The sequence below is a fragment of the Ptychodera flava genome, chromosome 12 (assembly GCF_041260155.1).
Source record: "Ptychodera flava strain L36383 chromosome 12, AS_Pfla_20210202, whole genome shotgun sequence".
In the NCBI taxonomy this organism is placed as follows: Eukaryota; Metazoa; Hemichordata; class Enteropneusta; family Ptychoderidae; genus Ptychodera; species Ptychodera flava.
The window spans coordinates 15,666,487-15,687,838 of record NC_091939.1 but is presented as its reverse complement, the minus strand read 5'-3'; the positions used below and the strand labels follow the sequence as shown (position 1 = coordinate 15,687,838).

The window sequence follows — 21,352 nt, the reverse complement described above, 5'->3', positions numbered from 1 at the left end:
CCGTCATCATCGGCAAAACAACCCGTTTTGATTGCCACCCTTGCCAGAACCAATGACATGACAATTGAGTTTACCGTGGCACTAGGACGTAGAGGGCGCAGTACACACTCTCAAAAACTTCCGTCGAGCCAGTTTTGCATACGTTCTCCACACACGGTCCAATACCAACTGACACCTTGGTCGACTTTCTCGCAATTGAGTGGAACACAGCACCGGACACCTTGTGAACTGAGTTTGACAGTAAGTAGGCACAATTAAAAACTCACGAACGGTTCGTTCAGTGCATTGCGGCCAGTCAAGCCATTCACGGACTTGCTCCTCAGGGGAAAACACCGAGCTCGATTTGACGGTACTTCGTACAATTCATGTCTGTGACATCCCGTCACTTGCGATAAAATGAAACTGGGGTGCGATGTTCCAGATAGAAGTGAAGCCCATTCATTGTGAATATGTCGCGTCTACCAGGTAAGTTTCAGGTGTAGGGAGAGTGGTTGAAAAAAGTAGAACTAGAACCAACTGATCGACCTTGGAAGAGGACTGAACAAGTGCATAATCCTGAGATATACCACAACACTCATATATGTATGTATGTATGTATGTATGTATGTATGTATGCATTTATGTGGGTATGTAGGTAGGTATGCATGTATTCGTGTATAAATATCTATTTGTCTGTTTGTGTGAATATGTATGTAAGTGTGTATCGTGTAAAATTCGCACATGTCATCGCGTTATGTTCTAACATTGACATTTTGTTGATAATATGCATTTGTGTAAATCGAATGTGTATGCATGTATCTTCGTATATCTATCTAATTATATATTTATACATGTACATACAAAAACATACAGACAGACATATACATACACACATATATGCATAAACACACACATATACATACATACATATATATATATATATATATATATATATATATGTTCTACTTTTTTCAAAATATGTTACTTAAGTTCCATGCATTCTGCATATATATATATATATATATATATATATATATATATATATATATATATATATATATATATATATATGGTAATGTCACTTGATATCTTCATACGTTGTATCATTTAAAGTGTTGTCAAAATTACATGTAAAGTGTAACGAAAAGTTATGTGTGAATCTTGACTTTACAACAAAATCCACACATATAGACTGTGTGTATATCAAAGCATAGGTATCACTGAAGTGTTGAGCGAATGTCCGTCAATGACCAAACTTCTGACAATGACACAATTATTATCAGGTGGAACAATCTTACATAAAACTCGAGAAGAGGTCATAACATTAGGAAAAAAGTAATATAATTGCGGTGTACTCCCAACTTTGATCCCTTTTACGGAACACGAGTGACAATAATCTAAACCCCGGAAGATATTTACCCCGAAGCATTTACATGTGCAAGTGCTATTCTTACTCAATGACATAGACGTGCGAATGGGCCATGCTAACAGCTAATAGACAAACCTTGATTTATTTGTCCGGACACTCACTTGACGTCATAGTGTAACAAGCATCCGTGCAATAATTTTGGCTGCCCTGTCGACGGACTTTACGCAAGCAACACGTCAGTTCCGTTCACATTTGACGCGAAATATTTAATAAAATACACTTAGCACGCCGCAGCCAATGTAGACTACGAGCTGTTTGGAGTACTCTATTTCACGGTGTGAAAGCGAAATTACGATTCCGAGAAAGGTGCTGTAAGTTACCGGAAGTTTCTTTATATATTCGTGACCGCAAGTCGTTATGGATTTCTCAGGGGTCATGACCTTTTGCGGGAAGTTTGGAAATAAACTTTCAACGTTGGCTATTTTTCCCACATTTATGTTTTTCTTTTATTGTGTCGTACATGCAACGACTTTCACGGCTCTGAAGACTTCAAACCCTGTAGATAATGCACCCAATGTGAGTGACAATTGTAAACAGGACAACATGAAACATTTTCACGTTAAAGATTGAATTTATCAGATCTGAAAAATCGGCCTCATTTCACTGACGACATCAACAGAAACTGAAAATCTCAACAAAATAAAAACAAAAACACGCAAACAGAAAAAAATTGATGGTTGAATGTCAAATATACGAGTAATGTCTGTTGCGATCCGATGATCTCTGAATTATCTTTTCGAACTCTGTAGACCTACTCAGTGCTCATGCATTCTAAAATATTGTGAAAACCTTCTCTTAAAGTTTGCAAACGCTGGATTCAAAAACTTCTTTTCCAGTGACTGAGCGGTATGTTGTCTTCTATCGGTCGTCCAACGTTCTCATACTTTCCTTCCTCGCCTATTATTAAAAAAGTCACATGTTCATATACAAGGAAACTTAGTTTCAAGTCGTGACACCTTTGACCAAAATGTCGTGACCTTTTCATAATGTTCCACCTCTTCCTGAAAAGTTTTCCTGCGTCCAGGAAAGACGTCGCCGTACTTTTTGCTGTTACTTGTAGAAGCGAAAACGTGCACCTGACTTTGATTCAAGTTGATTCGATGAATCCACCGCTCGTCCACTCGGAAACCATAACAAGAAATTCCTGGTATTTCTCGAGTCGATGAACCTCTTTTCACATGCGTGTCTCTCTGCCCCTCTCCAGAAATGCCGACGCAGGTCCATTAAAACTCGGGTGACCTTAACAGGATGAAGAGAAATCTTTAAAGAGAATAATAAAGGAGGGAACAATAATTTGAGCATTTTAACTGGAGACACAAAAAGCTTTTTTGTATTAAAGCCAATGCAAGTGACAGTCTTCCCTTTTTGGAAAGAAAAAATTTAACCCGCTATCATGACTGTATGTCTTCACAAAAGTATATCCATGGCTTGTCAACGTATGGAATAATTTATGAATGCGTGTGAAACTCTTGGAAATAGCGTGGATATTCAGAAAAAAAATAAGTGTTAGATCTCTTTGAAATTCCCGGAAAAGCCTCTGCCAATACTCAATGCAGCTATGCCGAAGAAAAGGCCGAGCTTCAGTATTCGAGTCTGACTACATATTAATCAAGGCCGCGGACCACGTGACTATAATTAACCAATCCTGGTCGAGGTAATTACCGCCTTGTATTTTCCATCACTAGTCGCCATTACGCTGTCCAATTGTGAATTTTCCGATCAAATTAGGCCCGATTTTTGACGCGATTTTTGGAACTCGAGCCGCGATCTATCGCCGAAAGTCCTCCTGATACCGGTGAAGTCATGCTTGGAGCATGACTGCAGCAAATCTGGTGGCGAATGGTGCTAGTCTGGAGGATTGTCACTCGAATTTGTTTGCATTGGTGAGTTATTGTAACAAATAAATTGACTGTGCATATTTTGTGCGTCCGCGGTTAATTTCAGCGTGTAAGACGTTAATTTCTGGTCGTTTCAAGTCAGAAAGGTGACCAAATAGTGAAATATTCAAAAATTATGTCACATCCTTGACTGTGGGGTTAGAGGCCCCGCTCCGTAATCGGTAGCGATCGCGTAAAGTGGTCAACTGAGTGGCAAACGTCCTAGAAATTCTACCATATTTGCGCTATTTTTAAATTCATCAATGTGATAAGGTCGACTGGTTGATATTACAACGAGCTCTTGTTTCGCCTTGTTTCTTCCGCAGACCGACCTGAGTGGAATAAAATGGCGTAGGTACACGGCGACAATCCCCGGGCCCCTTGTTGGCCCCTTGGAAGACCCTGTGTTGCGATCATTTGCCAACTGTCTTGCTGGCGACATCCTCGGCGTTTGGAGGAGAGTACCTGACACGAACGCCGAACCCCTACCCCCTGGGGCGAGCAACAAACCCGAAAACAGCCGGACACGGGAGCTGTGGGTCTATTGGTATGGCGACGAGCCCGACTTCTCGAACGTAATAGCAGACGAGCTCAAAGGTAACGTGTTACAAATGTTTGTCAAATTATCGCCATTTAATGCCAATGTGGTACTGCCCTTGCCTTTCACAGCCGCGTCAAATTTGCATTTTGCGATTCAGCGGTTTGTCCCGGCTGCCAGCTGAGTTGTGTCGACGTGAAAAGGTGGTATCTACTCTGGCACCCGGATAAGGCCAGGGCACGCAGAAAAGGTACAATGTCCATGTGAGGTGACACCAGATAAAAAGTGCCCTGTAATTGCCGTTCAAAACTCTCCAGGTCTGTTTGCCACAGCCACGGTCGACCATTTTGTATTTTTTTTTTCGGGGTTTAATGCGAAGTGTGAGTGTTTTGTAGTCTGTGATTTGTGGCCGAGCACTCTTAAAATACAATGTGGTGCTATGTAAACAAGCCAGTTAACATGAACAGCGTGTTCATGCCCGCAACATGTCTGCTTTTTTTCAAAAAAAAGTATATTGTCACACAAATATTTCCTTAATAGTCAGATTGCTGTGAGAATGTGTTGGGATATTATTTTTCATCATTTTGATGTTAACAAATTCATCGCCAGGTTTTACAATTACAGTGATTAACATTTTCTTGCAGATACAATCGTCTACCAGCACGCTCATGTTTAATATGTGTTTTATTTGAGGATAAGATTTCTCTTAGTTTTTGTTGAAAAAATACATGACGGCAAAAAAGGATAGTCGCCATCAAAACAACGTTTATGGCTTCCCCCAAGGGGATGAACAAATAATCTAGAGAGTTCCCGTACATACATCACGGATATGATTATTGCTGGCAGAACATTAAAGACATGATTAAGTGAGATATACTGTTGTAAAATTATTTGCACTGAGGAAACTGAAGGAATGAAGCCCTTTTGTTGAAGAGAACAAAAATCAACAGTGAAATACAAATTCGAATTATTTCAATGATATATAAATAATGTTAATCCTCGTAAAAAAAAGGAAGAAGATTTACTGATGTGTGGTTTGTGAAGCAGGTCATTAGGAGATTCTGCGAAGTTTCGCTGAAAATTGGACAGGTCATAAGTGCAGGCTATTAAGATGTTTTCTTTTATTGAGGGCAGGCATTTTAGTATGTGGCCATTATGCTATGTAAATTTTGAACTGTCACAGGTTGCAACCGTGATCAGGAGATTTTAATATTAGTTAAGGAGCTCAGTCGGCCTTTCAGGAAACACATGTTAATTTGGCTGGCTCTCTTTGAATCAGAATGGAAGTAATTTAGATTTTAATCTGCAAGAAGAAAACTCATCACTTGTCAGTATTGCGTGACAAAACACTCGCTTTTTGAGAGGTGAAAAAAAAAACCAGGGGAAAGGTGCAGTTTTTTTTGTGATACTAAGTGAAACAGCATTAGGAGAGAATCTGTAGGGTTTTGAATATCTGTTACATGCATAATTATTGGAGACCGGATCGGTCTGGTGGCAAATCGATCAGGCTGTCTCCATGTTAAGTGGTTTCAACAGTGAGGCCGTCTCGCTGTTTCGGTTCTGCAGTCAGGAATGTCACATTTTCACAAAAACGTAGAAGACAGTGTTTTTTGTTTTGCAATTATTCATAGAGCACCCTTCCAAACTCCCAACTCGGTGATTCTGAAGGACATTGGGAATGCTAGAAGCTGTGATTGACTATAGGTGTCATCTGGAAAGATGGGCTTAAGAGGAGGTTGTTCTTTTAAATTTTTGAAAGTGGGAGGGGTCTACAGTGATGGGGTGGGAAGAGGATGAGCATTCCGTGGGAATAGTATGAGCATTCCATATTATTGGATTGTGTCATTTCATGTAAAAACCACCAGGGAAAGGGAAAGAGGGGGCCATTCACATCACATGCAGGTTCTCATTGATATCCACGGACACTTCTTCATTTTAATGTGATATGCTTTCTGTACTGAGATGTTACAAGACAGTGTCACATTGTTGACATAGATATTGCAACATGTGTGTCTGCACTCACTCAACTGCAATCACTCAACACGAAAAAAAAAAAGAATTAACCAAATGTAATGTGTTGTAATTACATCTTTGTTTTAAAATTTGTTGTTTGCTTACATCGTTCACTTCAGTCAATTACAGATTTAATTATCCACGGAAAACATCGAACTTTTGTAGAGAGAGTGACTCGCATCAATATTGTGGTTGTAGCATGCTGCGGCAAGATAAAGTGTATACACGAATGCGATTGTGAATTTCTAATACCAACTTATTCAAATTTGGAGCAATACATATGGAAACATGCACCCCTCTATGGGCTCATTGTAATTTGCTATCAAAATAGCAAGGTATATTTTCATTCAATGCAATCATAAACACTTCTGGTGGGCACGTGTACCCATGAGGCTCTTTGTGATCTAGTTTATAGGGATCATTTCACTTGCAAATATGATTTTTTTTGTGGAGGAGGAGGGGAGATGATATTATTATTCTTGTAGGTCACGCTTGTAAGTAAATTTGAATAATGGCATGCGATCTCTTCAGTTCTGTACTCAGGAAAACCTGACATGCTCGGAGGGGTCTATGCAATTATAATAATTACTTTCATTTTCCATCCATTTGTGTAAACAAGATTAGCCCAGCTTACAATCAGAATTTCTGGTGTTTGATAATTACATTTACATGTTGTGCAGTAATTTGACATACATGAAGGATCAGGCACACTTTCCCTGTGTTTTTTTTTTTTATTCTCAATGCAGACCACTAGTTTTAATAAAATGACTGGGATTGGTATTTAGCTAGCCGCACGATTGCATAATGAGCATTTGAAAATGAGTGCAAAAATTATATTGAGCTGTCATGCAGACTGTGCGGTTGTTTTGCAGGCAACATCCTAGAAAGATTAGTGCGCTGTGTATTTGTATCGCAATCAGATGATAGTTTGCAGTGTAATATGATTTGGTAGGGGCAATTCATTACGTACATCTGAGCAGTGACCTTCGACTTCATCATCAAATATTGCATTGAATTCAACTCAGTGCGCACAGTCAGTCAAGTGCAGCTGAGCGTAAAAAGTATCAGCAAGCAGAACGTTTGAAAAGGGAGATGCTGGTGGGGAATGGGGGGCGGGAGTGAGAGCAATATGAGGTTGTCTGGCATTTGGATATTAGCAGTGTGATTTAGGCAAATCTGAAATCGTGAAATATGAGGAGATCCCATGAAAGTGAAGTCATGTGAATTCTGACATCGTTTTTCAAGACGAGATTTTGGTTTTTAGTCTGGCTCGGGCATTGAGTGCAGCAGCTGACAACTGTATATACTATCTGATTAATTACAGGGCTTCAGTGATATACATGGTATTTAGTATAATGCCAAAGATGAGGAAGTAGTCTTCTCCGATGATATTTGCAATGCTAATGTGTCCTTTACTGGCAAAGAAAAAATTACCACCAACTCATCAGACAGAAATGTCACAAGTGATATTGTTGATGACTAAAAGGGAGAAAATATTAATCTCGGTAGATCATTATGGCTGCTGAAGTTGTGCCAGATGCTAATGGCTGTAAAGATGTGCTTTCACATTGTCAAAAGCCTGGTAGAGAAATAGCCGCGTGGTGACTAAACACACTTGTTTCCTTTGACAGAGCTTCCTGAAGGGTATTTTGTTAGGTTTATGCTGGTGTCACTGTCTGTTACAAAGTAAGTTGGATAAAACAGTAACATTGTTGAGTTCTGCTGAAGTAGCTGAAATTCTGAGAGGTAGAAATTACATAACACCACCACCTTGTGAACTTTGACCCTGGCTGACATGTGTACAGAATTTTTGCCTCTGTTGCCATGCCAGCCTCAAATCTTACCAGTACGTGCCAACTATCAATGCATGATGAGGGTTTTTTGCTGTGTGTTAGAGAAATTGATGCTGACAATTGAAAGTTGTCAACTTTGACCTGACCTGACCTGCAAACCATTTGTCAATGCTGTAAATCCTGGCCATCGTATTCAACTTTGACCTGAGCCGTGTGAAGCTATTCAAACTCATAATGTAGTTTTGTCAGTGTTGGTTTTCAGAAAAGAGACACTGTGTGTATACTGTATCATAAACAACAACCTTTGACCTCTAGCGATAGCAGACCCCAGCTTCCAGCTGAACCTGACCAATGAATTTCCCCATCAAACCACCTCTGATCCTGTCATTACCGACCTGTTATTATAAAGAAATGGTGAAACCTTCAAATAGGCAACATAAGTCACATAGGCAATCCTCCATGACTTACGGCATACATGCCAAATAATTATGGAAGACACATGCAGCCTATCAAAAAAATGTTGTCATTTTGGCATGTCCGTGGTTTGACTGAAAAGGATTGGTTTTTACGAAGATCAAAGGTTTTCCTTGATTTCAGAAGTTTGTGTAGTTCATGCTCAGTGTCCTTGAAAGTTCTTGTGAATGAGTTCATGAATAAATGTGTTCAACTCAGGCAATGTTTAATCTTTTTGAATCTGCACTTGGATATTCCAGGCCTTTCTTGGTGTGATCATCCATGGAAAATTTTGTCACAAGACGCAGGTGGCAGAATGAGTTGACTAAATGTGACCTTTTCAAGGAAACATTGTCGAGTTATTAAGGAGTGACCCAGCCCGATGTTTAATCCACCTGACATGATCAAACACTTTCAGATAATGAAAATATCTCTGAACGAAAGTCAATCATTAACCACATGGTGCAGTGAAGGCGCCTTGCGCACGGGTTAACGACCAGAAGTTGAAAAAAAAATGTAGTGGAGGTCATTGTCATATAGGGTCGTTCATTTAGCACAATGGAGCAGATGAATATTGTTGTTGTCTTTGCATGGTTGAGTAGGAGGTAATGAAAGGTATCAGCCCCTAGACTTCTTTAACTAAAGGCATTACACAAGAGCCACACTCATTCACAGTGTAGCTATTGTGCTGGGATAATAGGCATCAGTAAAAGACTGTGAATATGGAAAAAGAAAATCTGCCCGCATTTTGTCTGTTTCAGGTGTTCGAAAAAAAACTGACCTTGAAGCAAATTGCATGTGTTTTCGATGACGTTAATGTCTCTGATTTTTTCCCTCGTTGCCATGGGGAAGCTTTTTATAAACTCATTAAAAGGCGTTTTAAGGATATAAATTAATCTTAAAATACAGGATGATAATTTTTTTCTTGTCTAACATATGCAAAAATGTCGTAGCACGGTTAGATAGGAATCCAGCTAGATGGAAATGGTGAAAGTGCTTGCTGTAAACCTCTACACACCTGTCCCCCTCGCGACAGTAGGTTGACCTCGGAAGCTACCACAAGGAAGTAATTGTGAAAAAAGAAGTAGGAAATTAAAATTGAGCAAGTCGACTGTGGTCAACTCATCATAAAAGCATAGCATTGAATTTAGTGCGGCCAATAGTCAATGTCAGTTTTTCAGATAGTCTGTGATATTAAAAATGGTAGCAGCCTATCATTGATCGAGCATGGATAAGTTTTATGGTGAAGATAAGCTTTGTGTAAGAAAAGATTGTTTAACCCTTTTAGTGCTGTAATTTTCTCCCGCCTAAATTTTAGTGCAAAATTTTACCAATTTTTATGAATTTTTCTGTAATTTTTTGATAATTTTTGACCAAATGGACATCACATTTCATTTGCTACAGATTTTTCTCAACATTTTGACAAAAATCTGAGAAAAATTGACTGTGGTCTATTTTATGAGGGGACAAAAATAGACTTTGGCCCTCTGAGGGTTGATACTGTAACTAGTGGCTTGTAATTGTCTGTGTACTATATATGACAATCTTTTACCCATCAAAACGGTCTGCAATCGTTTTTGCTGTTCTGTCATGACATACATATATTAAGGACAAAATTCTGTAGTTTGCCTTCAGGGGCTGCAGCTGACCCTACTTGCTTCTTAGTCTTAAGTGGACTGTCAACAGTGACTCTGATGTAAAAAAAAATGCCATACCCAGGTATTTTGAACTTCAACCTTTCTATATTGTAATCTTAGGACGTGAACAAACATGGGTGTGATTTCAGGTTTGATGTAAGCAGCCGTGAGTGAAAGTACAGCAGTTTTATTTATAGAGACATTCGATTGTTGTCAACAGGTTCAGCGTGTCAACTTCCACACTAAACCAGCATTCCTTGACAGATGGGTGTCAGCATTTGAACCATGACCCCCTGACCTGTAAACGTTGCCACTATGAAACTCCTGTCGCAAAAACCTTGCCCTCTGTTGCATAATATTTGTCGTATTTTGAAGACAAATGTATGATCTACCTCTGGCACTGAGTGTTCTTGGCTTAAAAATTTATCACTCATGCAAAAGAGAGTGTACCAGGCCCTGTTTGGTTAAAGGCATAATCCCCCCTTCCCCACCCCTCTGAGAAAAATTGCTGGCCTGAATTGTCTAACACTCTGAAAAATGTGATGTGTGCAACAATCAGTGTTTTGTGTTTTTTTTTCTCAACCCTTTACAGCTGATAAATCACTCTCAGCTGTCCCTCTCTCTCTGATGCATTGAATCCATCTGCTACACAAGTCATGACAGCAATCTGAGCTGGACAGTGTCAGCTGGTTTGTTCTCTCGGTATTGAGGGAAAAAAAAGAATTTTTATATTAAATTGATTGACACATAGAGTGCTGATCCCAAGGTACAGAGACGCAGGGATGACAAATGCCAGCAGCACATAATCCCACGGAGACCAAATACATAGAGGAATAGATAAAAAATCATCACTGCTCGGGTTACGCTGAAAGATTGCTCTTTTATGAGCGACTTTGACAAATATGTGTTGATTTATGACACTTGCGTGGCAAACACATGTATTTTCTATTTCTACAAGGGTTGAAAATTGAAGTCTGTGCTGCTGCTCCTTGTTCACCTCATGGCACATGGCTCTGTATCAATAATTCAGTGAAATTGTCAGGTTTGTAGTGGACCTTTCGTTTAGCATTACTAGTACTTGACTCAGTGTTGACATGGTTCATTCTGGCAGTTTCAGTCTCTATGTTTACTGTAAATGGAAAAGAATATACATAAATCAAATTGGCAAATTATTTTTTGACCTTGTCAGAGACAAGTTCCACCCAAATGGTAAAGATAGCAATAAAAATCATACATTTACTTGTATATATACGTAACATTTGGTAAATATATGCATATTTAATAATAATAATAATAATAATATATATATGTATATATATGTATGTATATTATATATATATATATATATATATATATATATATATATATATATATAATATATATATATATAATATATATATATATATATATATATATGTATGTATGTATGTATGTATGTATGTATTCAGTGTCGTATGATAAAAAAATTCAATATACAAATTTAGAAATTCCAAGTAGATGTAAAAGGTGGAGTTTGACAGTTTTCAGGTTCTGTTGTGTTTTCTTTTTACCTTCGATCAAGTGAGCTGTGTAATGCAGTGTGTTGTTTTGATTTTGAAGGTACATGTTATATACTGCCATTGTTGATTTAACCCCTTTCAGGCCTGACCTTCTGGTAAAATACCTGAATTACAATGTATATACAGGGGTTCATGTCTAAAAGAGTTCCTAAAGACATCCATTTTTTGAATTCTGCAGCAAGCACTCGGTAAATTCCAATGGGAAAAAGTACTATCATTCCAATTATTTATTTTTTTCCTGAGGTTCTAATTTCAAACTATGACAACATTGAGTTTCGACTGTTTGCAGATCACTGCATAGCTTTGAAGAATAAAAGGATGGCCAATTCAAGTAACAGTTGTAATTTGCATATACTTTTGTTGTGAAAAGGTGTTCTTTGATGTTGTCATTTGCATATGAATGGATTGCTCAAAAAACAGAGAGGTTGCGGCTGGCCTGACCCTCAAAGTTAAAGTCCCCTAGTGGAGAACCCAGATTTCCTAAAATAACTGTGACATTCTTAGGGTGAACTGCTGTCTGAGAAGCCAAGTTAACATTTACATGTTACCTATACCAACCTGCATATGATAACAAAATCCATGCATGGGGGTTTCACAGAGAGTAATAGGAGAAGACAAGATTTTACCATGAGTAATTTGTGCATCATCTGACATCTTGATGGTTTTGTTTTTGTGAAAAACTGTAAAGCCAATTCCAAACTATGCAGCTGCTCACCTTATGGTGGTGAGAGAGTTCATTGAACTTGATATTACATCAATATTTCGCACCTCTTTGGGCATATAGGGTTGTAAATGCTATTTATGGCCTGTAACTCCACTGAAAATGACCCTCCGCACCTCGTGAAAAATACAGCCGTTACAGTGTGTATCCACAGCTTTACTCTCTAAGTATATTTCCAAGGTGATGTGTTTTGAAATCAACTTGTTAGGCAACCGATACAGGGTTACTTTTGTCAGACTATTGAGCACTAAAGTCAATTTTTTGTTACCTTTACAAAATATACCCCATTCAAATTTTTTTCAGATTTCTGCCAATTTCTTTAGAAAAAACTGTAGCCGTTCAAAGGTGATGTCCATTTGCCCCAAAATTATCAAAACAAATACAGAAAAATTCATAAAAATTGGTAAAATGTTGCACTAAAATTTTGGTGGGAAAAATTACAGCACTCAAAGGGTTAAGCTTTCATAAGGTCGCCTTTCATCATTAACTTTTATTGTTGTGTGTGGTATGTGCCGTAAACAACACAAATTGGTCGAAAAGGCATGTAAAAAAATTGTAGGAGAAAGAATTTGAATTTTGAAATGGTTTTCACATTTATATTCTGATGGCAAACATTTAATTGTCTCTGTGATGTAACATTTCCCAGCATCCAGAGTCAATACCGACCTTGCCTCAGTGCCCTAGAGTGTGTAGTGAAGTTCAGTTTATCAGGGATATAATTGCCATGTTATACCCTCAATCAAGAAAACCCCTGTATGATAGTTTAATGGAGATGTTTTGAGTGTAGAGGTAGAGATCGTATCCTTGGATATGTATAAAGTCATTTTCTCATGTGTTAGCAAATTTTGTTCTCTATTCCTGTCGTGCTCTAAACAAGAAGACGTGTGAAATTGTCCCTGAAATTTGTCTTGATTTTCAGTCTTTCAATCTTTATATCCTCTGTTATTGTTGTTTTGATGTGATGTATTTATTTACACACAGAGAGAAGCACCTAGAATGTTCTAATGAGCAACAATACACATGCAATATCAAAGCTGATGGCTTACTGACAGGTTTTCAGATTAACATAGTGGTCTTGACAAGTTCTTTTATTGCTCTGATCTGTTGTTCTCATTCCTCCCATAATTTCATCGTTTGCACTGCCTTGCTTCAGCTTGATTTATTGACTGCTGCTCCTATCTTACTTGTTATTGAAACGCAGATGCAAAATAGCAGTGATATCACAATCCGAAGGTCAGAGGTCAAACACACGGTGAGACAGTTTTCCACCGTGTCAGCTTGCAGTGCAGGACTGTGTACAAAGAAGGACAAAAAAAAATGAGAAAGATTTTTCATTGTAGTTTGCTGAAGGATTTCTTTCTTGTACTTTACTAAAAGTGCATTAAATTTTTTTAATTGTCAGTGAATTTTTGGACTTTTTAGAGTGAATTCTAATTAGAGTGAATTCATTATTCATATAATAATTATCTCTATCATAGTTTAAGCTGTTTTGACAAAATTTTAGCTGTAAAACGTACTATATAGCCATAAATATTTTTTTTGCAAGTATTTTCTTTCTATTTTTAGGTAAACATGCATCAGTCTTTTTGACAATTCTGTGGTATTTTTGTTCATCTGATTCAAGATAAATCTTTTGAACATATACAGGTAGCCAGTCTCCAAGGTCAGACATGTACTGTGTAAATATTAATTATCGTTCATGCTGGCATTCATATCAACCAATGCCACTACAAAAAACACATAAACAGGGTTTGAACATTGCTGCGTCTCAAAAAATCATAATTTATAAGAATCGCAATTAAGTCATGTGACTAAGTTAGTTTCATTATCAAAAAAACCCATCACTTTTGGGAAGATGACCGTTATTCCTGCTTCTGGTGACATCAGTAAGTGTCCGGAGAATGACCCCAGCACTATCACGAACTTATATCAGGATTATAAGTATCAATCGCAGGGTTGCTGTTTGTCCCAGGACTGAGTGTGTTTTTTAGAGCATTTTCTCTGCAATACTTCTGTGTGATTGTATTGTTGTCAGTGGTTGGGTTTAGATCCGTTTTAGGATTTAGCAGGGTGAACAGGTCAGAGATGTGATCCCAAGGATTGAAGATTCCCACTGTATTAAAGGGGATAATTAAAACCTAAATGTGTACATGGCCAAAATGTGCAGATTGGAATCATGTCCAGACTTCCCCTTCATTGTACGTGATAACAACAGTCAACAAAAGAAGGTCAGTTTGGTTGCGTAGTAATTTAATCATCCTGTGGATATTCGATAGTCAAGACTTGAAGAGTTTGACCAGCAGAAAAGCAATTCAATAATAACTATTAAGAGGTGTAATACTTATGTATGTTGTAGTTTTTAATTGGTTGAGTTGTGAGCATCGTGGAGAAATATGTAAATTGTGACCGGGAGTGTCAGGAAATATGAGGGACAAGCAACCATTGTCATTCGACTCATTTCTCACAATAGTCACATACTCCAGCTTCTAAAACAACCACATGATACTGGTAATAATACCGTGGAAAGTGAGTCGGTGTTGTTTGCATTTTACTGATGAAACAGGTACTGAAATGTTAATTGGAACAAGAACTGCAAATTTTAGGGTTAGGGACTTCTACTGATTCTGAATATTGTCATTCTTTATTTTTTTTTTCCTAACAGTCTGTACTCTGTACTGGTTGAATAATTACGCATTGGAAAACAAAAAATTTAAATTATAAAGCATGAAAGTAACACCCCCCACCCCCGCTACCGAAATATAAAGCTTCATTGGAGCTGAATAATTTGTTTAACATTTACTGTTTCCTCGATAATCATATGACCTCATTTGATCATTTACGACATGCTTCTCTGAAGTCATACTGTAACCTGAGGTAGTATTTGGGTGGCGTACAGTAGAAAGTACAGCAAAGTCGAAGTATGCCTACAATTATACGATTCCATTAGCTTCAGTACCGCCTGACCCTTTGCAACCCCCCAGCACAAATAAAAGCTACAGTAGGCTCGACAAACACAAATGATTGATATTAACAACTTTCACTCAGTTACAGATCAACTCCCAGACAGAGAGAGTATATTTTTCCATCTGGCTTTTTGGTCCAATGTCGAATAAGTCATAAAACGGGGCGTGAGCAGTACAATTCTTTCTTGCTGTGGAAGTCTGGCTGCCAGTCTGATGCCTTTTGTCATTTTGATGGGGTCACTTAAAAAAAAAGATTGATGGCCTGTGTTGCGGCTTGCTTATCTCAGTGTAAATTCATCCATGAAATTCTCTATAGCATCTTTATTATCGCGTTTGCGTGAATTCTCTGCTGTTTTATCAGCAGCAATTTTGTCTGCTCAGGGGCGGTAAAGGTATCAAAATTATCAACAGTCAAGTCGTGCCAGTTGTGAAAGGTGTGGAAGTGAAGGATGAATTTTCAATCAGCAGGTCTTTCAACATGAACTCAGGCATGAAGCGCTTTGCTTGGCACTGTGACATGTTTCAAAGCTACATATATGTTATGGGCAGAGTATGTGGGCAGAGTGCCTCTAGATTGTTCAGCGAAAAGAAGCAGGGATCGTCTGCTTTCCTAGCTTGTTCAGAGAAGCTGAGAGGTATATGTAGAGGGACGGGAGAGAAATTGGGGCATTTATCAATACTTTGTAGGAGAGGGGAGAGGATACACGTGGAAATGTGTGTGAGGAAGTTGATCAGAATATCAGGATTATTATTAAAACAGCTGTTATTTCAAAACAGCGAACTCAAAATATTGCGAGACCAAGAAAGTCAAAGGATGGAAAATTTGCATATTTTCACAAGAGAAATGTGTCAGGGTCCAGACAGTGGGTGTTGGGGGGACATGGGTCATGCGGGTTCACTCAAAATTGTACAAGTAGCCAAGTTTTACTCGAAGAATGGTTGAAGAATGGTCGTCAGTATTGTTGAGTACATATATATTCAGGAAGTGTTTATGAAGGTGACCCCGCTCTACTGTCACATTAAGTGTAAGATTTTGATATGTTGCATTCCACACCTCCTTGAAATATGGTAATGCTGTCCACTTCCTGTCTCACAGCTTGGCCTTTCGACTACGCCGGCAGGATGTACACACTTTCTTTATGTATCTACAAAATACCATTCCCAATTGACCTGACATTACCTACTGCATTGCCTTTCTTTATGAAGGGAAGTGTCTTTGACTAAAATGAAATCAGGACTGATTTCCCCTTTATCAGGTAGCCACGCCAGAAAACCTAATTTCTGGATAATAACAATATGGAAAAAGAAAATTATGGATAATAACAATATGGAAAAAAAATTATGAATTTGTATATGATTCTGAATTTTCAAGGTGCTCAATTTTACACTACTTGTCATGTATTCAAAGCAGCCTGTGGTGTATTCAAAATGGCTTCCAAAAACAAGCAAGGGGTTAAATGTCAATGAAGATTTATTATCGTGACCCTTTGCCATCGTCCAAAGGGGTGAAAGAGAGCAAACTTATTATCTGAAAACTACATGATCAGATGTTTTCATTGGCATTTAGGTCCGCCTTTCAAAAAATTTACAATCTTGGCGAAAGGGTAAAGGCAATTCAGTATCGTTAAGTTGGGCTGTTAAAATTTGATGTCAAATATAAAGTCGTATGATGGCCTTGAGTTTTGAGGGTTTAAATATTATTTGAATATGACCGAGGAACTTATAAAAGGCCAAGGAAATTGGTAACAATTATGAATAGTTACACATCACATTTATTCAAATGTGTGTATTAGATATTTTTTTGCAAGGTATGTTTGACTTTTGTGCAAAAGGAACCGTTTTGAAAATGTTTGTTTATTCAGCAGCCCAATCATGATCAGTAGACTGTGGTGAATTGATAAAGCAAACAACAGCACGTCTGCCATAAATTTGACAGACGTGAGAATAGTTTGGCAACCAAGGAAGGTGTTCCAATACATCACAACACTTAGATATACAGTGGAAATAATTTTTGCTCAGACAGCTGCTATAAACACTTGGAATATGCAAATATTTTTCTTTTTTTTTTTGGTTCAAAATTTCAAAAACCTGGTGCAGATTGAAGTGATAAAACTGCCTGCTGTATAGATCTGCCTTTGTTGTATTTACGACCCACTGGGTAACAGTAGTGACCTGTTTTAACAGGCTTTCTAAATATATATGAATTGAATGCATGTGGACTATTGAAATTCAGTCGCCAAATTATGTTCTACAACGGAGCAATTTATTGCTTGAAGCTGATTGATGATTTCTTGTTCTTGCACTGCGAATTGATCGCATAGAATTTATCGATATTTAATGGTACTTTATTCCAAGGGCAGTAACAGTAGTGAATGCTCCAGAAATACAAATATGCTTTTGAAAGATTTTTGATTTTATAAAGGGATATGTAGCTGTGAACCTCTGGTCATTTTGTATCGAAAATTTGTTTTGGTATATGTTCACAGGGCAGTGTTTTGCATAATTAATGAGATTACAGATGGCATGTTTGTTTTTTTGTGCATTGAGCGGTCCTGCCCACTTGTCTGGCTCTCAATTTGATTTACATATTACAACATGGAGATGCAAGCTGTACCGGCTGTGACAATAGTGACAGTTTGACCTGCCGACTGAATACAGTTACATATTCTCAGTGTCAGTCTACACAAAATCAGAGAATATAAATATTTCATATGTTTCTGATGTTGTATAATCTCCCAGAGGAAATTCCCCCAGTTGAAGAAAATAACAAACAAGTTGTTTCAGAGTGACATTATTTTATTCCGTGATGGTGAAATTTTTACTCTGTGGAAAAAGTTGAAAACCTATGCATATTTGTATTTACATTGTCAGTAAACAAATTTCATTGCAATAATCAGTTTTGATTCCAGCAGTAGAAATATTGAAGTCGTTTGAAAGCAATCTGAGTTACACTTCTTTATCTTTGTACTGTATTGATCAATGTAAATATAAGGCTATTTTCCATTGCGATGTTGCCTGATTGCAACTCGCACTACCTCGGGTATGGGCAAACCCCAGGCTGTCCACGAAGTGAGCCGAAGTTGGGTAAACACAATGAAGTGGTTAAAGGTCACGACCTGCCACGGTCTGTGGCTGTGATACAGGGTGGCTCAGTGGTCGTGTTTCTTAGAAAACAAAGTATTTGAGTTGGCAAAGGTTATAAAGCTGACCACCTGACTGGCTACCACCTTCCAACAGACGCATAGAGGTAGTGCACGGCGTAGAAATTATTTTATGATCAGCTGGTGGTCATACTCTACATGGAGAGCTTGTTTTGGTGAAATTTCATCATGTTCAAGTGGATGGGTTTTGAGAGACGGCAAACAGTGGCCAAGAAGTATAGCCTTGCAGAAAGTGTGTTCATTTACAACGTAAGGAAAAAGTAATCACTTTTGAACAACTAGCACTGTCATCAGTTATGACAATGATACTCTCAATGAAATTACCATTTTTACCTGCCCTGAAAGACGCTCCTGCCTTCTCTATGGAATCCACAATAGAGACATCAGCAATACTTAACTCATGAATAGAAAAATGGCTAGTCCTGAAACTCGGCCGCGAGTTTATCACCAAACACAGCATTAATAAAAGCTGATAGACAGATAAACATCAAATGCTCATTGATAACTAAATACCTGTACGTGATGCAGTGATATCAGACTAGATCTATTCCAATTCACTCCTTTTGCCTGTTGTGAAATCTGGTGGCGTATTTATAACATGCCTCAGATACGAATTGTAACCTTTTCATTTTTTGTAACTTTGTTTTTGCATCAGGGTGGCGCCAATCTTCACAAGTATTACATACATATGTCATACGACTTTCTGATGCAGCACCCTAATATAAAGACTCGTTGGTTTCTACGTGATAAATGATTTTCTTTTCTATGTTTTTTTTTGTAAACTTCCACAGTCAATGAAACTCTAGAAGGGACCTGGGAGAATGGATTAACGTATGAATGTAGGACACTGCTCTTCAAAGCACTTCACAACCTACTGGAAAGGTAAGTGACAGTTTTTCATGTCCTCTGTGGTACTGTATTGTGAGCCTTTTAGCTTTTGGTCTTAATAGACTTAAACAAATAGGGTGTTTTTTCCTTCAAGGGGAAAGGGAGAGACAGACAGACACACATACAGATACACAGACAGATAGAGAATCACAGTGGTTCAGTGTATGCAAATTTTCTGACTTCATCACACAGACCACTGATAACCAATTTGAATGTCGAGAAGTCTCCCGTAGAATTCTTCCAAGCCTGTGTAACTCGTCAAATTAAGATAGCAACAAAACAGAGACTACATCACTTGAAAGCGTATGTTACCTGCAGAAGAGATTATTGAAAAAAGAGATAGAAAACACAGCCACTCTCAACTCTTTATTCCCAAAACTGTACGGATGTGAATGGGCCATGTGTATGACACTGGCTTCATCGAACCATATTCTTTAGGTTTTTTATTCTCAGCTTCTGTGAAGCTCACAATAGCCACTGTTGATTGCTCGTAGCTTTGTGTGAACAACTTAAAAATGCAAAGGGTCAGCGAAAGAAAGGAGAGGGCTGCAGGGCATTTTGAATTAATTCACATTACAATCCGTGCTGAGGTTAGCGGAGAAGGCATGCATTTAGCTAGTGCCTGTGAAGATTAGCAGAGAAGGCATTGCCCAGTTACAGCAGTCTGTTTGGCAAAGTCATGATCGGTATCTTTGACTCATTCACTCATGTTTCGAAATAACACATTATTTTGTATATTTGTACCATTCACCTTCCCATGCAATAGGTGTCTTTATTTGTACAGTGCCTGTTTAATGAAAAAAAATTATTCTCAGTAAATGAGGGGCTTTGCGCAGGACAAGCAATAAGAATAAGCGTTTTCTGTGTTGCGAATTTTAGTCACAGAGATTTTCGTTTCAAACCACTTTACCTCCAGGATTTCATCAGTCACAGAGCTGTCACAGAGAAAAAGAAATTGCAATTCTCAGACTGATTAAAATTTCATAATATGAATCAACATGTACAGTGTTGTATGAAAGATCCGTACAAGTTACAGTGGGTGTGTTATGGATGTGATAGAAACAGCAGAACTGGCAGCATTTCCCAAGTCACGCTGCTTTTTACAGGATTTATCAAAGAATTGTCATAAAATAAAATGGCATGTGATCAAGTCTTTGTCAAAATCTGACAGGGTTGCCGGTCAGGACATAGCATTACTATTTGAAGAAAAAAATGTGTTATATGGAAAACATAAAATGCTGCAGTGACTTCCTCATTCTGTTTGGCAACCGACTGCCTGCATGCATGATCTGTAATGCAGAACTTGCTCATGTTTCAATTGATTCGTTGGTAAGAAAGTACTTAAACTCACCAGTCTGTGAGTTCTTCTCGTCTACAATTCAGGATCACTTGACATGTTCAAGAAACAAGGAGAAACTAATTCCTGAGGACAGAACTTTTCGCTTGTCCTTTTCCTGTTTCCAGTGGATGACTCCATTTGATCAGACGTGTTGGTCATTATGTTGACTTGGATAAAAAAGCCCAGTGCAATCTTGTCTGATATACATATGTATGTATTGAATCTATATAATCCAAAACGTGAACTAATTGAGCAGTATATGCTTTCTTAAATTAATAAATAGATACATAAATAAATCAGAAATTAATAAATAAATAAATGAACAGATGAATAAATGAAACACTTAATGAATGATTAAATAAAATGAAAAAATCAATTTTAAATGAATCAGTCGATCAAACAATAGATATTAGTAAATAAATGAAAAAATGAAAGATTTGTAAAAAGCTGAATAAACACACACACATACACACACATAAACAATCTTTGAAGGGATGGAAAAGGCTTAGTGTAATGTGAAAGAAAGCTGTATAATCTGTCACACATATACACACACCACACAAATTACACTTCTCGTACACTTCTCTGAAGGGATAGGAAGGGCTTTGAAGCAGTGTTACACAAAAGAGAAGAGCTGTGAAATGCAGTGGAGCAAGCATTGAATGGCATTCAAGGTCTGTCGTGTAGGAGGCAGTTTCATGTATATTGTGCATGTCAAATGGAATAGTCATTGTTCGTGATCAAGTAGGTGTGAATCTTGTCAGTTTGGAATTCATCTCCTGAGTTTCCAGCTTTCGGTTTAATTTCCAGCATGCAGGCTGTTTCTGCAGGTGGTGCCTGTTTACCTGTATGCAGGGTCATTTCATGGGTCACTCTGTAACGTTTCGGAGCTGTCCGTCCACTCACTTTGTGCAAACACCCGGCATGTAACCTGACTGTAAATATGTCACCTTGGCTGTGTAATAAATGTGCTGAGCACAAGGAATGATTACATGGGTTGTT

At 38.0% G+C, this 21,352-nt stretch overlaps 1 protein-coding gene across 2 annotated transcripts in view; it reads left to right on the top strand.

Annotated features, from left to right (window-relative positions):
- Positions 1–3,059: 3,059 nt before the first annotated feature.
- The window catches only part of LOC139145147 (mediator of RNA polymerase II transcription subunit 13-like), a 70,892-nt gene continuing 52,599 nt past the window's right edge, over positions 3,060–21,352 (top strand). For both annotated transcript variants that reach the window (XM_070716122.1, XM_070716121.1), the window contains exons 1-3: positions 3,060–3,291; positions 3,612–3,882; positions 18,915–19,005. In XM_070716122.1, coding sequence (XP_070572223.1) covers positions 3,223–3,291; positions 3,612–3,882; positions 18,915–19,005 — 431 coding nt within the window. In that variant the 5' untranslated portion in view covers positions 3,060–3,222. The remainder of the gene's footprint in view (positions 3,292–3,611; positions 3,883–18,914; positions 19,006–21,352) is intronic.